The 22,133-nt window shown below is 46.0% G+C and overlaps 1 protein-coding gene across 1 annotated transcript in view; it reads right to left on the reverse strand.

The window, feature by feature from the left end:
- The window catches only part of ryr2a (ryanodine receptor 2a (cardiac)), a 392,644-nt gene that overhangs the window by 334,477 nt on the left and 36,034 nt on the right, over positions 1–22,133 (reverse strand). Inside the window, exons 2-6 of the mRNA XM_041973182.1 lie at positions 19,965–20,084; positions 18,147–18,251; positions 12,176–12,250; positions 12,003–12,081; positions 6,164–6,276 (exon numbers count right to left, since the gene is read on the reverse strand). Of these exons, the coding sequence (XP_041829116.1) occupies positions 6,164–6,276; positions 12,003–12,081; positions 12,176–12,250; positions 18,147–18,251; positions 19,965–20,084 (492 nt within the window). The remainder of the gene's footprint in view (positions 1–6,163; positions 6,277–12,002; positions 12,082–12,175; positions 12,251–18,146; positions 18,252–19,964; positions 20,085–22,133) is intronic.

Genomic DNA, 22,133 nt, shown 5'->3' on the forward strand with positions numbered 1-22,133 from the left:
TCCCGAGACCCAGGCCACCAGCCCCCCCGCAGGCAACAGATCCCGACCGGTCCACAGAGACGACCACTCGCCCGCCCAGGAAGGCAGCAGCAGGAGACCCCAGCAGGAGCCGCCCCGCGGACACAGGGCACCGGCCCCGGCGGGCCGAGGCCAGCAGTCCCCGACCCCCCCGGGCACCGGCCGCCCGGGACAGACGGGGCAGAGGGCCCGGGCCCAGGAGCGCAGGGACACCCCCCCCCCCCCCCCCCCCCACAGGCCGAGGGCCAGCACGCCACCCGGGGGGACCCGGCCCGCCCAGACGGCCACCACCAGAGGCCAGCCCCACACCCCAGCGCCCAGCCGCACACCCCGAGAACCAGTCCTGCCCCCCCCCAGACCAACACACACACACACAAACACACACACTCTCCTTCCACTCCTCCATTCATCCTCCCACGCATACACCATTCAACCCTCACATACTCTGTTCTCCCACACACACACACCATCCTTCCACCATCCATCCTTCCACACACACACCATCCTTCCTCCCACACACTCACCATCCTTCCACCATACACTCTCCCACACCTACCCCATCCTCCCACACACACATCATCCCTCCACCACTCATCCTCCCACACATACACCATCCTCCCTCTCATACACCATTCATCTACCTTCACACCTCCCACACACACACACACACACCATCCTTCCACTACCCATCCTCCCACACATACATCATTCTCCTACACATACACCGTCCTCCCTCTCCTACACCAAACATCCACCTTCACGTACCCCATCCTCCCACACACACACACCACCCCTCCATCACCCACTCTCCCAAACATACACCACTCCCCCACACACACACCATCCTCCCTCCCATACACCATCCATCCTCCCGCACACACACCATCCTTCCACCATCCATCCTCCCACACACTCCCCCATCCCTGCACCATACATTCTCCCACACATACCCCATCCTCCCACACATACATCATCCCTCCACCATTCATCCTCCCACACCCACACCACCCCCCCTCCCACACACCACGCATCCACCTCCACACACCCCACCCTCCCACACACCATCCCTCCACCACCCATCCCCCCACACCCACACCACTCTCCCACCCACACACCACCCCCCCCCCCAACACACACACACACAAACACCATCCCCCCACCACCATCCTCCCGCCACCCCACGCCGCGGGGGGACACCCTATCTCTAAGGGAGAGCCCAGCCACCCTGTGGAGAAAACTCATTTCGGCCGCTTGTATTCGCAATCTTGTTCTTTCAGTCACTACCCACAGCTCATGACCATAGGTGAGGGTAGGAACGTAGATTGACTGGTAAATCGAGAGCTTTGCATTTTGGCTCAGCTCCCTCTTCACCACGACAGACTGATGCAGACACCGCATCACTGCAGACGCCGCGCCGATCCGCCTGTCGATCTCCCGCTCCATCCTTACCTTACACGTGAACAGACCCCGAGATATGTGAACTCCTCCACTTGGGGCAGGACCTTATTGCAGACCCAGAGAGAGCACTCCACCCTTTTCCAGCTGAGGACCATGGTCTCGGACTTGGAGGTGCTGATTCTCATCCCAGCCGCTTCACACTCGGCTGCGAATTGCTCCAGTGAGACCTGAAGATCACGGCCGCAAAGAGCAGAGACCCAATCCTGAGGCCACCAAACCGGATTCCCTCAACACCTCGATGGCACCTAGAAATTCTGTCCATAAAGGTTATGAACAGAATCGGTGACAAAGGGCAGCCTTGGCGGAGTCCAACCAGCACTGGAAACGGTTCTGATTTACTGCCGGCAATGCGGACCAAGCTCTGACACCACTCGTACAGGGACCAGACAGCTCATACAAGCGAGTACGGCACTCCATACTCCCCGAGTACCCCCCACAGCAGTCCCTGGGGAACACGGTCGAATGCCTTCTCCAAGTCTACAAAACACATGTAGATTGGTTGGGCAAACTCTAATGCCCCCTCAAAGACCCCGCAGAGGGTGTAGAGCTGGTCCACTGTTCCACGACCAGGACGAAAACCACACTGCTCCTCCTCAATCCGAGGTTCAACTATCCGACGGACCCTCCTCTCAAACACCCCTGAATAGACCTTACCGGGGAGGCTGAGGAGTGTGATCCCCCCGTAGTTGGAGCACACCCTCCTGTCCCCCTTTTTGAAGAGGGAGACCACCACCCCAGTCTGCCAGTCCAGGGGAACTGTCCCCGATGTTCACGCGATGTTGCAGAGGCATGTCAACCAAGACAGCCCTACAGCATCCAGAGCCTTAAGGAACTCTGGGCGGACCACATCCACCCCTGGGGCCTTGCCACCGAGGATCTTTTTAACCACCTCAGCGACCTCAGCCCCAGAGATAGGAGAGCCAGCACCAGCTACCCCAGACTCTGCTTCCTCATCAGAAGACGTGTTGGTGGGATTGAGAAGGTCTTCGAAGTATTCCCTCCACCGCCTCACAATGTCCCGAGTCGAGGTCAGCAGCCCCCCATCCCCACTGTACACAGTGTTGATGGAGCACTGCTTTCCCCTCCTGAGCCGCCGGATGGTGGACCAGAATCTCCTCGAAGCTGTCCGGAAGTCATTCTCCATGGCCTCTCCAAACTCCTCCCACGCCCGAGTTTTTGCCTTAGCGACCGCTGAAGCTGCACTCCGCTTAGCCTGCTGATACCCATCAGCTGTCTCTGGAGTCCCACAGGCCAAAAAGGCCCAATAGGACTCCTTCAGCTTGACGGCATCCCTTACTGCCGGTGTCCACCAACGAGTTCGGGGGTTACCGCCACGACAGGCACCGACGACCTTATGGCCACAGCTGCGGCTGGCCGCCTCGACAATAGAGGCACGGATCACAGCCCATTCGGAGTCGGCGCCTCAACCGGGATATTGGTTGAAGCTCTGCCAGAGATGGGAGTTGAAACTCGGATTCTGCCAGACATTCCCAGCAGACCCTCACAACACGCTTGGGTCTGCCAGGCCTGACCGGCATCCTCCCCCACCATCTGAGCCAACTCACCACCAGGTGGTGACAGCTCTGCCCCTCTCTTCGCCTGAGTGTCCAGGACATGCGGCCGCAAGTCCGACGACACGACTACAAAGTCAATCATCAACCTGCGGCCTAGAGTGTCCTGGTGCCAAGTGCACATGTGGACACTCTTATGTCTGAACAAGATGTTCGTTACGGACAGTTCATGACGAGCACAGAAGTCCAACAACAAAGCACCACTTGGATTTAGATTAGGGGGGCCGTTCTTCCCAGTCACGCCCCTCCAGGTCTTGCTGTTATTGCCCACGTGAGCATTGAAGTCCCCCAGCAGAACGAGGCAGTCCCCGGAAGGAGTGCTCTCCAACACCCCCTCCAAGGACTCCAGAAAGGGTGGGTACTCTGAACTGCTATTTGGTGCATAAGCACAAACAACAGTCAGGACCCGCCTCCCCACCCGAAGGTGGAGGGAGGCTACCCTTTCATCCACCGGGGTAAACCCCAACGTACAGGCGCCAAGTCGGGGGGCAATGAGCATGCCCACACCTGCTTGGCACCTCTCACCAGGAGCAACTCCAGAATGGAAGAGGGTCCAGCCCCTCTCAAGGACAGTGGTTCCAGAGCCCAAGCTGTGCGCTGAGGTGAGTCCAACTATATCTAGCTGGAACCGTTCAACCTCGCGCACCAGCTCAGGCTCCTTCCCCGCCAGAGAGGTGACATTCCACGTCCCTAGAGTTAGCTTTTACAGTCGAGGATCAGACCACCAGGGTCCCCGCCTCTGGCAGCCGCCCAGCTCACAATGCACCCGATGGCCCCTCCTGCAGGTGGTGAGCCCACTGTTCACTACAGTTTGTGATAAACAGGAAAGTAAACAGGAAGCACAGACATGAAGAGAGGAAAGCCCCCAGTGTAAGCAATCATTTACCATAATACTGGGTATAAATGTAGAGGTGAAGCACAAGATAATATTTCCTCCTCCATCCCACCGACACACCATCCAGAGTCTGGGGACTCAGAGGTGGGCCCTCTGATCTCTGGGGTTAAGGTTAAAAAGGTAGTCAGAAGCACCTCGGTGGCAGGACCTTGGGGAGGATGAGACCTGCCTGGAGTTCCCCATAGTTCTGGATGCTGTGGGACTGTCTTGGTTGACACACCTCTGCAGCATTGCATTGACATCAGGGACAGTTCTCCAGGACTGGAAGACTGAGGTGGTCCTCCTCTTGAAGAAGGGGGACTGGAGGATTTGCCCCAAGTACAGGGGGATTGGACTCCTCAGCAAAGTAAGGTCCCTGGTAGGGTCTACTCAGGTGTTGGATAGTTAAGGTAGTTTTTCTCCCAGTCCTGAATCCTGGATCCGGTCAAAGACCCTGAAGATGGATGGATGGATGGATGGATGGATGAATGGATGGATGATGGTGTTGTTCTTGGGCAGCAAACCACATATCTGGTCCTCACACTGCCCCTTTAACTTCTTTGGAGAGTAAAACATTGAAAGGTCAGCAGACGTGTGAGAGCTTGGAGCTGGGTGTGGGGCCGTCCTGTCAGAAAGCTGAGCATAGTGCACCCTGCTACTATATGGCAAGATACACATCACTTTCAACACCTTTATATTTGTGGTAAATTTAAACAAAAAATATGATCACGTGCATGAACATGTAAAGAAGTGTTAGACTTATTTTTTTGTACATTGGCATTACGACATAAACTTTGTGTTTATGGGCAACGCTGTGCAGTGAGGGCTTTCTGTTCAGGCAGCTTCCTTCTACAATGTGGACATGCACATGTTGCAAAGTGATGACCATAGTGAATTTTTAACTTTACCACTGACAAATACTTATAGGAGACGGACCCAGAAACATTTTACTAGCAGAATGTTCATGATCGAGGACTTAAGCAGAGAACAGAATTATGATTACAGTTTTTTTAAGTGTTGTTTGGGCACATCTTTAAAAAGTTGCACTGTTTTCACAGCTTGCATCATGCAAGCAGCTAGCTAAGAGAGTGTAGAGAATGATGAATCGGTTGGATGGAAGGTCACAGGGTCGACAGCGGAAAACACTTTGAAGATGGTGTGCTGGTCAACTTTGATACTGCAACTATCATTTTGCTTTCTGTGTTATCTCAAAATGAACCAAACACTAACCTCTTCATGTTTATTTTTACACGCTCCAAATGAATCAACTCCATCCAGTCTGAGTTTGCTAATGTGCCCCTGTGAAATACACTGATAACATATTACACAAACAAGTATGGGAACAAGTTTGCTCAGGATGCAGCCGGGTGGCTACATGGAGTAAGAATATTCTTGGTCTATGACTCATCCCCTCAGACAGTGAGGACAGCAAGTTGTAAAAAGTGGTACCTTCAAAAGTACTGCTGTTCACCAGTATTGCACCTCTGGGGCCATCTTGTACCCCGATTTATAAGGTCTTTATAAGGTACAAACTGAAGGGTACAAATACAAATAACTGAGAATACATCAGCAGTAGTTTTGAGGGTACAATGCCAGCAACAATCCTTTGTTCCCCTAAAAGTGCAATCAGGTACTGTATCTTCTGAGTGTAGGAAAGACACGACGAGAAAGAGTGGATCCTCGATCAGGTCTGAGACACCGTTACAAGACGAAGGATCAGACAAGTGTCAGTCGATGCAATAAAGTGTTTGTGATGTGTGTTTATGTGCATGGAAGTGGATGAAGAGGGCTACAGGTGTGTTCAAAACTCTGCTTCCTATTTTCTTTTTTAAAGGTAAACGTCCACACAATGATGAGACTGTCTATTCTATGTTTGATGGGTTGGAACCATTTCTGGGCTATTTTCATCAAGATGTTGTTGGTTTGACTCATATAGCACTGGTTACAATCACTACAGAAAACCTTTATTGCACAGTGTTGCCCTGAGGCAGCAAACCCAAGTCTTGTTTGGGGGTATCAGATTTTAAATAGTAAATTATTAGGTACCACCAAGCTCCCACAAAACGTGGTTAAATATTTTTGAAAAATGAAAAGTCTATGCCATAGAAGGGTGAGGTTTGCCATTAAACGTTCAGACACTGAAGGAAACAATAACAGTAAAGAGCAAATAAAGGAGGAGAATTTGATAGGAGGAAAAAGAAAAGAGAGAGCAGCAACTTGTTCATACAGAGCAGGAACTGACCAGGTATCTTTCAGAGGACACGCTGACCAGGATGAGGTCATCTCCCACTCTAACCTTCTCTCCCTCTGAACGCTGCTTTGAAGCCGGGTGGATGGTCCACCAGCATGCCTCACCTACACACAGACAGCAGGGGATGAGACACCACACACATCCTCCTGTCATTTCCAGAACAGAGTCGACAGGACGCTTAGCGGCGCTGCCGTCTTTCCGCTGGAACAAGCTTCATTACAGCTGTGAAACTGAAACAAGGCAGCAAAGCCATAGACCAAAACAATGAAGTGACAGATGCTACAGAGCTCTCAGACGGAAACCATCCTCCCTGCAGTCATGTGAGTTTGAAACATTAACGTCTTATATTCTGTTGGATGATAATTCTGCAGAAAATGTCAGAGAGACTGATGCATTCAGTGAAACACTTAAAAGGCCATGAGGACAAAGAGCAGCCCCCCCCAACCCCCCCCCCCCGCCCATGCTGTCCTCACACTGCAAGCATCACTTTTTCATTTCAGTTGATTTTCTAAAATTTATAACATAAAAGATCCTTTATAATAAAAACAAGAAAAAATATGTTGTTGTTGTGCTAGTTACTGAAAAAACTGATTAGTTACAGTTACTAGTTACTTAATTCAAAAAGTAACTTTGTAGATTTCTTAAACCAACAAGTACTGTGAAAAGTAACTGTTTAGTTATTTTTATAAAAGAACATCAAAATTCTTAAAACTTAATTACAGATTTGTTCAAAATATAAAAAACTCAAACATGACGTCATTTTTAACACTAATGTACAGTGCATCCGGAAAGTATTCACAGTGCTTCACTTTTCCACACTTTATTATGTTACAGCTTCATTCCAAATTATATTAAATTAAGCTCTTACCTCAAAATTCTACACACAATACCTCATTATGACAAGGTGAAAAAAGTTTTTTTTGAGATTTTTTGAATTTATTAAAAATGAAAAACGAAAAAATCACATTTACATAAGTATTCACAACCTTTGCCATGGAGCTCAAAATTGAGCTCAGGTGCATCCTGTTCCCACTGATAAGCCTTGAGATGTTTCTACAACTTAATTGGAGTCCACCTGTGGTAAATTCAGTTGATTGGACATGATTTGGAAAGGCACACACCTGTCTATATAAGGTCCCACAGTTGACCATGCATGTCAGAGCACAAACACCAAGCATGAAGTCGAAGGAATTGTCTGTAGACCTCCGAGACAGGATTGTCTTGAGGCACAAATCTGGGGAAGGATACAGAAAAATTTCTGCTGCTTTGAAGGTCCCAATGAGCACAGTGGCCTCCATCATTCGTAAATGGAAGATGTTTGGAACCACCAGGACTCTTCCTAGAGCTGGCCGGCCTCCTACACTGAGCAATCGGGGGAGAAGGGCCTTAGTCAGGGAGGTGACCAAGAACCCGATGGTCACTCTGGCAGAGCTCCAGCGTTTCTCTGTGGAGAGAGGAGAACCTTTCAGAAGGACCACCATCTCTGCAGCAATCCACCAATCAGGACTGTATGGTAGAGTGGCAAGACGAAAGCCACTCCTTAGTAAAAGGCACATGGCAGCCCGTCTTGAGTTTGCCAAAAGGCACCTGAATGACTCTCAGACCATGAGAAACAAAATCCTCTGGTCTGATGAGACAAAGCTTGAACTCTTTGGTGTGAATGCCAGGCGTCATGTTTGGAGGAAACCAGGCACCGCTCATCACCAGGCCAATACCATCCCTACAGTGAAGCATGGTGGTGGCAGCATCATGCTATGGGGATGTTTTTCAGCAGCAGGAACTGGCAGACTAGTCAGGATAGAAGGAAAGATGACTGCAGAAATATACAGAGACATCCTGGATGAAAACCTGTTCCAGCGCGCTCGAGATCTCAGACTGGGGCAACGGTTTATTTTTCAGCAGGACAATGACCCAAAGCACACAGCCAAGATCTCAAAGGAGTGGCTTCAGAACCACTCTGTGAATGTCCTGGAGTGGCCCAGCCAGAGTCCAGACTTGAATCCGTTTGAACATCTCTGGAGAGATCTGAAAATGGCTGTGCATAGACGTCTCCCATCCAACCTGAAGGAGCTTGAGAAGTACTGCAAAGAAGAATGGGCGAAACTGCCTAAAGATAGGTGTGCTAAGCTTGTAGCATCATATCCAAAAAGACTTGAGACTGTAATTGCTGCCAAAGGTGGATCAACAAAGTATTAAGCAAAGGCTGTGAATACTTATGTAAATGTGATTTCTTCGTTTTCCATTTTTTATAAATTCAAAAACTTAAAAAAAAACTTTTTTCACCTTGTCATAATGGGGTATTGTGTGTAGAATTTTGAGGTAAGAGCTTAATTTATTATAATTTGGAATGAAGCTGTAACATAATAAAATGTGGAAAAAGTGAAGCGCTGTGAATACTTTCCGGATGCACTGTATTTGCGTCAGGTTAGCAGATTATTGGAAATAAAATTAATGTACCAGCAGCTCAAAGATCCATGTTGATCTTTCTCCTGTTCTTAATTCTCTATATTTTATATTTCCTTGGTTATTTGCGGCCATTGTCTCTCCATCAAGTGAAGATGTGCACGTGTGTGTGGGTTGGGGTGTGCGTTTGGACACCCGCGGTAACCAAGGAAACGGGGCTGTGGACACTAGTTCCTGAACAAAAGGACTGTTGCGCCCATGTTTCCCTCCGGCATCCGAAAACCCGCGACTGACCATGTTTACAAGCGACTTCAGAGGAAAATAAGCACAACAAGCGGACTTTGCAACACTGCCCATGTGGTGCAGCATCACCGCTGTAAACAGGAGGAGCTCACAGCTGCTGGCCGACATGTAGTCCTTGAGCTAGTAACAGAGTAACGCACCGTAGGGTAACGGTAGTAATGCAGTAGAGTTTTAGTTACTAATAAATGCGTTACAGTAACACGCTACGAGTTAACATGTTATTACCCTACACTGTTCGTAAGTGAACTTAGAAGGGCCAATGAAGAAAGAAAACTCCATTTGAAATTTGTCATACTTTCTTTTATGGTTTATGTTGTTTCTGAAGATGCTGGAAGGAGTCTGTCGATCTCTTCGTATGAGTCAGCTGGACCAGAAAATCTTTTGCTTCCTTCATCTTCACCTTCACTTTCACCTACCCCCCATCTCCACTCCACACCAATGGACTCCACCACCAGCCCCCCCACTGCCCTCCACCTCCCCCCTCTCCCTTACATCGGCCCAGGTGAGGAGAGAACTGAGGCGGCTGAAGAACAGGAAAGCTGCAGGACCAGATGGCATCAGCCCCAGGCTGCTCAGGACCTGTGCAGACCAGCTCTGTGAGGTGCTCAGGTACATCTTTAACCTGAGCCTCAGCCTGGAGAAGGTCCCTGTCCTGTGGAAGACCTCCTGTGTGGTTCCGGTTCCTAAGATATCACATGCGGAGGAGCCGACCCTTACAGACCCGTCGCCTTGACCTCCCATCTGATGAAGACCATGGAGAGGCTCATCCTCAGTCACCTCCGCTCCGTGGTGTGCACCGTGATGGACCCGCTGCAGTTTGCCTACAGGCCAAACATCGGGGTGGATGATGCTGTCATCTACCTACTGCACAGGGCGCTGGTTCACCTGGAGACCACTGGGAGCATCGTGAGAGTCATGTTTTTTTACTTCTCCAGTGCGTTCAACACCATCCAGCCGGCGCTGCTGCGGGGGAAGCTGGAAGGAGCTGGAGTGGATGGAAAGTTAGCTGCGTGGACCATCGACTACCTCACCAACCGGCCACAGTACGTGCGTCTGCAGAACTGTGTGTCTGAGGTGGTAGTCTGCAGCACGGGGGCCCCTCAGGGAACAGTGCTCTCACCGTTCCTCTTCACCCTCTACACCTCGGACTTCACCTACAACACCAGCAGCTGTCATCTCCAGAAGTTCTCTGAAGACTCAGCCATTGTGGGCTGTGTGTCTGAGGGGAACGAGCTGGAGTACCGGTCAGTCATCATGGACTTTGTGGACTGGTGTGAGCGCAACCACCTATGCTTAAACACCAGTAAGACCAAGGAGATGATGACTGACTTCCGGAGAAGGACACTACCCCACACACCGGTGAACATCCAGGGGAAGGACATTGACCTGGTGGACAGTTTCAAGTACCTGGGTGTTCACCTCAACAGTAAACTGGACTGGTCACACCACACAGACGCCCTGTACAAGAAGGGCCAGAGTCGCCTCCACCTCCTGAGGAGACTGAGGTCCTTTGGAGTATGCAGGCGTCTGCTAAGGACATTTTATGACTCTGTGGTAGCCTCTGCTGTCCTCTACGCCGTTGTCTGCTGGGGAGCGAGCAGCACTGACCGGGACAGGAAGAGACTGAACAAGCTGGTCAGGAGGGCCAGCTCTGTCCTGGGCTGCCCGCTGGACTCTGTGGAGGAGGTGGGTGAGAGGAGGATGTTGGCCAAGCTCACATCCATCATGGACAACACCTCTCACCCGCTGCACCAGACTGTGGAGGGGCTGAGCAGCTCCTTCAGCAGCAGACTGAGACACCCTCAGTGTAGGAAGGAGCTACCGCAGGTCCTTCATTCCCACTGCTGTCAGACTGTACAACTTATCTGTATAGTCATAATACTGTGTAATATTTATTTATATTTTACTGTGCAATACCCCCCACTTGTCATGGTTCACGCTTCTTCACATCTCCGACTTCCGCATGACCTTATTTGGAACACCATCACTAGCAGCTGTTAGGACGGCACAGCTGGAAGACATCAGCCTCATCACACCTCTCGCATATAAGCTCCAGACTGACATCCAGTCATCTCTGGATTATACTACTCACTGTGGTAACCAGTCGAGATCGCAGTATTATTGTTTGTACTCAAAGTTATTGCTGACCATTGTGTCTCCTTTCTCCTTTAAGCACCCGACCTGAACCCTGCCGGTTTTCCAGAATCCTGTCTGCCCGCTCCATCCCGTCCTCAAAGCGAAATCATCGAATCATCCATAACAATAAAGTGTTCTTTGTTTTTCCCTGCGCTTCAGTCTCCTTGGATCCGCACACCAAACCTTGACACCATTATCAATATCATCATATTCTTCATATCCCACCTTCACCATGTAAATATGTATATAGTCTGTGATGTTGTTTTTCTTGCACTGTCAATTATATATATATGTATATATTTTATATATATATATATATATATATATATATATATATATATATATATATATATAGTATATATATATTTTTTTTTATATTTATAATGCTACATATATTTTGCTTTTCTTAAACTTCTTTTTCTTGTAAATAATTTATATTGCACCTTCTCGTTGTGATGCATGTTAACTTTATTCTGTCTGCTTTCTGCACCTTATTCTGTAACAAGAGCTGCTGTAACGAGTGAATTTCTCCACTGTGAGATTAATAAAGTCCAATCTAATCTAATCTTATCTTATTCTCTTTAAAATATATAAAACTGTCTTCCTCTTGAAACGGTTTGGATAGTTTTTCTTCTAAAATAAAACAAATACTAAGCAAACAGCTGGTGTTAGCTTAATCAGCAATAACTTCTAAATGATGACATGAAATCACAATGAACCAAAAAGTTGCTTCTGAGCTCATTTTCCCTCCCCACTAATGAGATTTAAGAGCGTTCTGAGTTTACATGTTGGGTTTAATTGCAGGCCATGCATCATCACACCATCACTTTATTGTGTATTTAGACCTTTCAGCGTAATATATTCAGTGTGTTGAATTCTCCAGACCACTGTGGTGTAGCTACAAGATTTCTCCAGTTTAGCTCCACTGGCCACAACCAGTCCTGCACAGGTGGAAATATTTGTTACTGTAAATCTGTTTGTCATCTACCTGCGGTATCTTCCTGCAGTCCCACATCAAAAGCCAATTTATCTGTGGACGAACGAGAGGTGGACAGGCAGGACAGGTACTAAAAACAAAACATGAGACAATTAAAACCAAGAGTGAAGCACTATCTCACAGCAAAGTATCAAACTATGATTTTAAAACATGACTGTACTGACCATCCCACTGTAGGAGTGTCGTAGTAAAACAGCGTGTCCATACAGGAGGGTGCGATGCCCACCACTCTGACCTGTCTGAGGAGGACATTAACAGAAAGGTTAACAGAAAGGCACCAAGAGGGTAAAAGAGACAAATAGAATTAAAATCAGATACAAACTGGAGCAAAACACTATTCTTAATGATTTAAAATAGAGAAACTAAGTTGAGCAGACATTCAGTGGAAAGCTGAATGGAGGTGGAACTGCAGAGCGTCCTAGACACGTTACTGTAACAGAGAAGATCTGCACAAGGGAAACTGTTATGGCCCATTTATGCTGGACACAGAAGATGGACACACAGACGGTTCCGTTTGTCTCCTGCGACGGTTACGCACGTGATTTGGTCTGTTTTCAGGAAGCTTAGCTATCCTACGCATGATGCAGAAGACGGAGCAACACCACCAGAAATCACGGGCGCAGTGCTGAGCAGAAAAGCTGACATGTGACCAGCGAAAGAAACAAACCAGAGAAGAAGAACAGGATCAGGAACAGAATAAAAAAAGCAGAATGAAAACTAGGACAACAACTGTAGAAATTGCACAAACTTTTGAAGACAATATGCAAGTGTGTAGTGCATGTTGAGTGGTTGGAAACAACTATGCAGCAACACATTACCACTGCTAAACAGTGTCTGAAGCTGACGTCACTCGTGGGAGTGAACACAGAACTCAGCGCTGCTCCCTAGTGGAGGAACTGACTTCACAACCATGGCAACACAAAACACGCATGGAAGTGTGAGGATGGCGACATATGACAATGTTTGAAACGGGCATCACTATTTACGTACATTAGGCAGAATAAATGGATCTTTAGCCATGAGCTTTTCTCCTTATCATTTACCCAGAGAGTTTACCTGTGTTTTTCTGGAAGTGGTTTATATCATACCTGGTACCACTGCAGACACAGTCTGTGATGTCATCACCTCCGTCGCTACTAGGCTACAATCACAGCATCCTAACGTATTCACTGAGATCTCTGGAGAATTTTTATCCCTCTCTGCAACATCACCAACATTCCAACAGTTTGTCAGCTGCTCCTCCAGATAAAATAAGATAAATACCTAAACTTTAAATCCATCCAGGTTATCTGCTCTGCCCCTTTTAGGAAAATCAGACCATAATCTGGTTCTTCTCACCTCCACCTACAAGCCCATCGTTCAGTAGCGACCAGTCATCACACACTATTAAAACCTGGTCTAATAAAGCTAATGATGCTCTGAGAGATGCTTTGAGGACATGCAATGTCTTCTGTGAACCATATGGACAGGACATCAATGCCTTGACTGATTGTGAGACAGATTATTTCAACTTCTTTGTGGACAGCAACGTCCCAACAAGAACAATGAGATGCTTCCCCAATAATGAACCCTGGATCACTAAGATCTGAAAAAGCTGTTGAACATAAAGCAGCACTTTAAGGATCATGTTCTATGATTTCTCAAGTGCCTTTAATACAATCCAGCTACTTTGTTATGTAAATCCAGTTGGACACCACCTGAGGGGTATTGCACGAAACCAAGATAAGGGATTAAGCCGGGATATGTTGGTTATCCTGGCTGAATTTAGCCCTAAGTCGGTTGCATGAAAGCAGCTCAAACTAATCCCGGCCAAGTTACTGTGGTGATTTATCCGCTGCAGCTAGCCTGCTCCAGACCAGGCTAACTGCTCAGGCTAAGATTAATCCTAGCGAGTCACCTGCATGTCCAACGTCAATTCTGTGAGGAATTAATGTGTTTTACAGCATGTCCATGGTCTTCCTAAGTATGGCGCGTCATTTTAATCATCCAGTATTAAAATATTACATATACAGTCACTGTACATTTAATCCAAATCTGTTCGTAATCGCAACAGCCTTTTTATATGGATTCGAGTTGTAGTATTATTATTCTATTCTATTCTACAGTCATTTAGCAGACGCTTTTATCCAAAGCGACTTACATTTGAGAGTAAGAACAACACAAGCATGAATTCAAACAAGATGGGACGTCATAATTAAGTGATAGTCAGACCGCTTTTGAGTCCAGTTAGACCCAGGTGCTGTCGTGTAGTGCTAGTGCAGTGCATATAATTTTTCTCTTTTTTTTTTAGTCATTTTATTTAAATACAGGATCACGATTTCATCACACAATATCAACTTGGTCATAAGTGCATGATTTCATCAGGCCAAGTGTTATATTGCTATGCTAATGAAGACTGCTCGTCAAATTGCTGTCAGAGGTTTTATAAATATGTGTTTTATTGCATTAATTGAGATTACAAAACACAGCTGATGAGGTTACAAAGGTGTATTCAAAGAAATCCGTGACGAGGGCAATGTAGAATATTCAGGTCCAACTCCCCTTCACCTGTTCCCTCTTCATAATGGCTTGCCCTTTATCGGAGGATGTGCTGGACGAGGAAGCCCGAATCCTCAGAAGAGCATTCAGACGTGAACGAGTCTTCAGGGACAGCTCACATCCCCTGGCCTTTGGAGATGACTATGTCATTGAGAGATACAGATTTTCGGTTACTGGATTTCCAGGTCCAGTTTTCTGAGTGTCTGGCATTTAATCTCAAGATCCAGCTCCATTTCTTGGAGCTTGCTCTTTTTGAGTCAGCTTTTAACATCTGCCAGCTCTCTCTCTCTCTCCAGGTGCCCTGAATAAAGCGTTCTGACAGTTTGTGAAGTCTGTAAAGGAAATGTCATGTGCAGTAGAATTGCAGTACTTTGTGTACCTTGTATGAAGCGGACAGTTTCTACTTTGGAGTCACTTACCAGCCTGCAAAATGTTCTTATATTTAATTTTTTCTTGCTGCAGGTCCTTTTATGGCCAGACAGGTTTGTCCTTTATGAAGGACAGAAAGATAAAATAGATAAAAACGTTACATGAGGAAAATAGATTAAATGACACATTGTGGATAATTGTTTGCACCTAATCATACTCTACATTTCCTGAGTAACATGCACCTGCTTGTCACTCTTAAAGTATACAACAGTTAGTGGATTTGAAAAGTAACTCCTTTAATTGTAGCCTAATTATGACAGTTCCAGTGGAGCACTGTTTATTAATTGTACAGTTTTTGACCACTTACGCATTGAGCCGGTCGGCTATTGTCTGCCAGGCTCTCTCGCGTTCTTTACTTATGGCATTGGTTTTGCCTTTTTTCCTTATAATATCCTTAACTTCGTCAGAGAACTCCGTCAGGAGCTGTTGTTCAGCGGCCGTGACGTAGGACGCGCGACTTTTATCCATTTTCCGATCAGTGATTCTGTGAGCGATCGCGAGGTCTGCTTCAGTATGCCGTGCACACGCACTTATCCCAACTATCTTCACCTGGCTTAACCTAGCCGCACCTTCTCATCCTGGCTCAGCAAACGTGCAACCAATTAAGCCAGGATAGGCCGCGCAAGCTAGGTCAAGCTGGGCTTGTTTAATTATCCTGGATTTCTTTATTCTGGTTTCATGCAATACCCCTCTGGATTTATGACTAGCTAACAAACAGACCGCACTATGTGTGTCTGAGATGGTGGTCAGCAGACCTGGAGCACCATAAGGGACTGTACTCTCACCATTTTTCTTCACACTGTCCACCTCAGACATCCAATACAACTGTGAGTTCTGTCATCTGCAGAAATACTCAGATTACTCTACACCAGCTTCTTGTCCATCAGTGATTGACAAGAAGCTGAGTAACCTGTGCTAACTAATCTCCAAACTGAGGTACCATAGAAACAATTGCAGAACCTGATTTATGTTTGGAAAGTTTTTCTCCAGTTGATCTCCCCAAATTAACTTCAATTATTTCCTCATCTAAACCCCTGACTTGTCTCTTAGATCCCATCCCAACTAAACTGCTGAAAGAAATTTCACCCTTAATCAGTTCGTTTCTGCTACATATGATAAGCCAATCTCTACTAGCTGGCTATGTGCCACAATCCTTTAAAGTAGCTGTTATTAAACCTCTACTAAAGAAAACGTACTCTTGATTCCGGCATTCTACCCAGCTATAAACCAATATCTAATCTCCCCTTTTTCTCCAAAATCCTTGAAAAAGCAGTTGTCAAACAGCTATGTGACACAACAATAGTTTATTTGAGGTTTTTTTAGTCAGGGTTTAGAGTGCATCACAGCACAGAGGCAGTGCTCGTATAGGTTACAAATGATCTCTTAATGGTGTCTGACAAAGGTCTCCTCTCTGTTAGACCTAAGTACTGCCTTTGAAACTGTAGACTATCAGATTCTGTTACAGAGATTAGAACAGTCAAACTGCATTAAAGGAACTGCATTAAGTTGGTTTTACCCTATTTATCCAGTAGATTTCAGTTTGTACATGTTAATCAGGAACCCTCTTTGCGTGAAAAATTTAGACTTGGAGTCCCACAAGTTTCTGTGCTTGGGCCAATTCTTTTTGCCTTGTAAATGGTTCCTTTAAGCCAGATGTTCCAAACCTATTTTCCTCAGAGACCCCCTTCATGCATATACTAAAAGGCCACGGACCCCCTGAAGCCATACTTGGTTTTATGCTTTCAAAAGTGAGATTCTCACCATAAATAATGTGTTCTGGCTGAGTCCTGTCCTTCATTAAAGCCAAAGTTAAATACAGTTAAATAAATTACTATATACACTTACTTTGTTTTCTTAAAAAAGAGACAATGTGTGGACATAAATCACAATGGTGATCAGTTGGTAAGGTTTCAAGCATGTTTTAATGACTTTCAACTATTAAACAGAAAAAACTGAAGTCATTCTGATTGGCCCTGGGCACCTCAGAGACAGATTATCCAATAATATAGCTGCCATGGATGACATTGCCCTGGCCCCTAGTACCACTGTAAGGAACTTAGGAGTTGTCTTTGATCAGGGTCTGCCCTTCAACTCCCATGTTAAACAAAACTTAACAACTGCCTTCTTTCATTTACAAAACACAGCAAAAACCAGGCACATCCTCTCCCAGACAGATGCAGAAAAACTAGTCCATGCCTTTGTTATGTCCAGGCTGCATTATTGCAATTCCCTATTATCAGGCTGCACCAATAAGTCCCTAAGGACTCTTCCACTGATCCAAAATGCTGCTGCACCTGTATTAACAGGAACCAAAAAAAGATATCTCTCTACTGGTTTCTCTGCACTGGCTTTCTGTAACATTTAGAATAGAGTTTAAAACTCTCCTCCTAATCTATTAAGCCCTTAATGGTCAGGCACCAACTTATCTTAAAGAACTCATAGTGACTTATTGCCCCTCCAGAGCACTGCGCTCCCAGAACAGACACAGAATGGAAATAGTAATCAGTGTTGTTTTCGTCAGTGATGGTGATGATGAATTTATTTCGTTGACAAACCTTTTTTCATGACGATAACGAGACGGCGACGAGCTAGAAATGGCTCTGATGACGAAAACATGACGAGACGTTTGTGAGATTTTGTGGATGAGACGAAAATGTTCAAGGGCTGATTGTCCGACATTAAAAACACGATATTTCTGTCTATTGTGAGCGTGACCTGTCAGTCAGCAACGCTGCGGCACCTTGGCCATGCCCAGCACCTGACGTACAGCGTCACACAGACGAGCAGTTCATTCATTCACAGATGTGGACGAAGGGGTTTGGAGGAAGCAATAAAACGATATATGGACATATTTTAACTATAATCCATCATCATTTCTCTGGCAGACCAGGTCACGTTGAGCATGTGTTCCTCATCCTTTGCTCATATTTTAGCCATGTGTGTGTTCAGGGTGGAGTTTTACACTTCAGAAAATTCAGAACTGATCAGAAATGTCAGTTGTTAAAGAAATTGGAGCCAAGAACGAAATGATCAGAAAACAAAATCAGAATCCCTGTTTCTGCTCATCTTTCACCAACTTCCCTTCATCTCTGTGGTTTCTCAGACCTACAACCCTCCCATTTGTTCGCTGATTTCCCTTCAGGTGTGACGTAATGTCTCCACACTCACCCCATCAGCATTCTCCTCTGTGTTGGTCAGCATCTCCTGAAGGGCTCGAACTGAAAGCGACTGCTCCAGCACAAACGTGCAGATGGAAAGATCTGGAGGCACATTCTGAAACAAGAGCATAACTGATGTAGTTCTGTTTGTCTAAATAAGTTATGACCTTATAGAACACAAAAACCAGTCCTGGTACAACTGGGGGCATTGGTACTGACACAGTGTCGATGACCTGAAGGGTCAATGATGTTTCTAATGGTGAGAATAAGTCCTAGGTTATTGTTACTGTTTGACCAACCTGGACAGACAAGACAGAAGCTGTCAAAAGGCTGTTTTTCACTAAAGCAAATTTACATTACATTACAGTCATTTTTAAAATTTCATTGCTCAAATTTACTCTGAGCTGCTAGCCAGTCCAGTGCTCCCAGAACAAGTCCAGTTCAGAAAGTGACACTCATGCCACTATATTGCCATCTAAGCTGTAAAAAACTCTCCCAGCAATCCAAGCTACCCTGCTTGACATCATCGAACAGTCAAATGTTCATCTGAGAACAGAGAGTGCAGTGATAAATGAAAAGTTTGTCCTGCACCTCATCCTTTTTAAACATGTATTTCGAACTACTAAGTTCACGTCAGATCAGCTTCAGGCCCCCAAGTTTGAGCTTGTAGCAGCAGATGGTCTCACAGAATCTGTCATTACTACCTTATCAGAACAACGCACGGAGGAAACGTGGACAGAAATATAGGAGCAAGCTGAGGATCTGTGCATAAAAATAGCACTTTCTTCTCGATCTTCCTGTGAGAGAAGGCCGATTCAAACAGCTCCCTACCTCGGGAGGTTTGTAGTGGAAGCCGGTTCAGAAGACCTAAAAATATGCTCTTTATTTCCTGTCATTGACAAGCTATTGGTGGAGATCAAAGATTGCTTGTCAACAAAGACAAATAATGTTTTGGGAGGGGTGCCAGCTTTAAGCCACAAACATTCGTCATTTCATGACAAGGAGCGCATCCTGCCCATGGCCCGTCACTATGGAGACGGGAGGAAAAACTATGTTCAGAACTTTATCAAACTTCACAGAAAACAACAGGGCCATAGAATCGGCACCACGCAGGGGTTTTTATCACAATGCCATGGGACCAGCGACCTGGCACCAGACCTGCAACCTGGCATAGAACCAGCGACCTGGCATCACAGAGCTGAAGCAAGAAGGAGCTGAGTCAAAAGGCAAAGCTCTCAATTTACCGGTTGATCTACATTCCTGCCCTCATCTATGGCCACGAGCTGTGGGTAGTGACCGAAAGAACAAGATCGCGAATACAACCGAAATGAGTTTTCTCTGCAGGGTGGTCGGGTTCTCCCTTAGAGATAGGGTGAGAAGCTCGGTGATCCGGGAGGGGCTCAGAGTAGAGCCACTACTCCTCCACATCGAGAGGAGCCAGATAAGGTGGCTCGGGCATGTGGTTAGGATGCCTCCTGGACGCCTCCCTGGTGAGGTGTTCTGGGCACGTCCCACCGGAAAGAGGCCCCAGGGAAGATCTAGGACATGCTTGACGGACTACATCTCTTGGCTGGCCTGGGAACGCCTCGGGATCCCTCCAGATGAGCTGGTGAATGTGGCCGGGGAGAGGAAAGTCTGGGTTTCCCTGCTTAGGCAGCTGCCCCTGCGACCCGACTCCGGATAAGCGGAAGAAAATGGATGGATGGATGAACTTCTTTTGTTGGACCAGGCAGTGTACTTTTCCAGTCACAAACTGGAAATTTTGGTTAGCTTGCCTGCTGTTAGTTATCCATGGGACAGAGCAGAACATATCAGACTTGTTTTATACCTTTGAGTTAGAGATGGATTCCAGGAAGCAGAGTCTGTTTCCGAAGCCTTCAGCTGCCAGACAGAGTTTCTGTTGCTCCTTGTGGATTGTGGCTGAGCACTGTAGGGCCACCTCATCATCCTAAACACAGACAAAAAAACCTATGATATTCATTTGCCAGGAAGCAAAAACATTGACACTTTAACACACATTAGTACACACCATCACATCTAGAATACAATCTGTTTACATATAAGAACATAATAAACTGTTCTGGGCTACAGTCTCATAGTGAGGTAGACACATCTGCATTTATGTCATTATTTTTTTTGACAAAACAAGAAAACTAAGTATATCCTTATTGCCACAGACAGTTAAAGGATAAATAGCAGCCGTGTGGTGATGAAAACTTTTAACTAACTTGGCGTCAGCAAGTGAGAGCACCTCAGTTAAAGCATTACATTAGTTCTGCAGCATTCAGGTGTGTTAATGTGATGCCAAAGAGGAAAGACATCAGCAATAACCTAAGAGAAGAGAATGTTGCAGAAACCTGGGAAGGAGGACATTTTCAGCAAATCTGAGTCCCACAGTAAGAAAGATTATTCTCAAGTGGATTCACTGGAAGGCTGGAAAAGTAAATGGTACAAACCAGAAACACCTGGAGGATCATTTGACAACTAATCAGGTTACCTGGCAACAGGTCAGTAACATGACTGGGTATAAAAGGAGCATTTCAGAGAGGCAGAGTCTCTCAGATGGAAAGATGGACAGTGGTTCACCAATCTGAGACAAAAGGCCTGATCTACTAAAAGTTTGCATTGATAGCACACGCAAAAACACTTTGCAGTTGATTTACCGAAGATTGCATCTATCAAATGGGCAAAATAATGAGTGCAATATGTTTAGGATGTTTGCCCTTAATGAATATGCACTAGAGGTCTCTGCCAGGAGCACAAAATATTGGGAGGAGCAGATGCAAATGGATCAACATAGCACACGCAATGTGATTTACCAAACATGAAACTGGTCGCACTGGATAGTATTGCATCTATATTTAGCATGTGTGAAAGGCAGTTGTTAACTGGCACAACTTTATGTAGAAATAGATGCAGTCATTGTTGCGAGGAGACAACATGAAAGGCAACAGAGACGCCTGATGGTGTAAATATTACTGGAACGCCAGAGGCAAAGATTATTGGATAAAGATTATGCTACGTTACGCTGGATGGCCTGTTGCTGTTCAGAGCTCTCACCACCCCATCTTCCATCCCTCTCTTAAGGGCATTAGTGACCATTGCCAGCTTAGAGACGGCACTGACCAGCTGCAGAGTGGGCTGCAATGCCACCTTATTAGTACCTCTTGTGTAATGAAAGGTGCCACAGGGGGCACGTTTATTTGATGAATATGTCTTGGGCTGAAAGTTTTATTTCAATAATAAACTATTGTGTTGTCACATACCTTGCAGTGCAATCAGCTCTAGTGTGTTGTATTCCAGTCATCTGCTGCTCCCAGTAAGTGAGCTGCACCAAAGGCTAAGTACTGGTCAGAGGAATCTCCTGCCACCCCCACCTGTCATATTTGCTGAGGTTTTATTATTAATTTGTTTTGGAACTTGGTTTTATATCTTGTCACCTCCTCTTAACTTCATCTGGTGTTCTGGTGGTTCTGCCAACTGCATTAACTGTTTAGCAAATACTCATTCTGAAGATGTATAGATTTCCTTGCTGGAGCTCAGCAATGTTTTTATTTGCCTTGTTCCCTATTATCTGCATCTCCATCAGGTCGAATTTCATTTTGCGTTTGTGACCTTCCTGCTCTGGTTCTAAACTCTCCATGGCACACTGAATCCTCATTTGAATACTGCTGTTTGAGCCTGTTTTCATTTCACCAACAATTTTAGCTGATCAGCCACAAATCATAAACAAATAAGTGCAATTTATTTGTGTGTACAGGCAATTTAAATATCTTAGTAAATCAGAATAATTGTGGCAAAATTTCAGAAAAATGTTCCTCAAACTTTTAAAGACCATCTACAGATTCAGAGAATCAGGAGGAATCTCTGTATGAGTTAGTATGCCAAAAGTTAAAATATGTCTTGATTGGTTGTTTTCTGTAAAATCATGGCAGCATGGTTTAGGATTACAAAGCTGTGGCTTAAAGAACGAAATATGTATATAATTTGATAATAG

This window comes from Melanotaenia boesemani, chromosome 21 (genome assembly GCF_017639745.1).
Source record: "Melanotaenia boesemani isolate fMelBoe1 chromosome 21, fMelBoe1.pri, whole genome shotgun sequence".
Classification (NCBI taxonomy): domain Eukaryota; kingdom Metazoa; phylum Chordata; class Actinopteri; order Atheriniformes; family Melanotaeniidae; genus Melanotaenia; species Melanotaenia boesemani.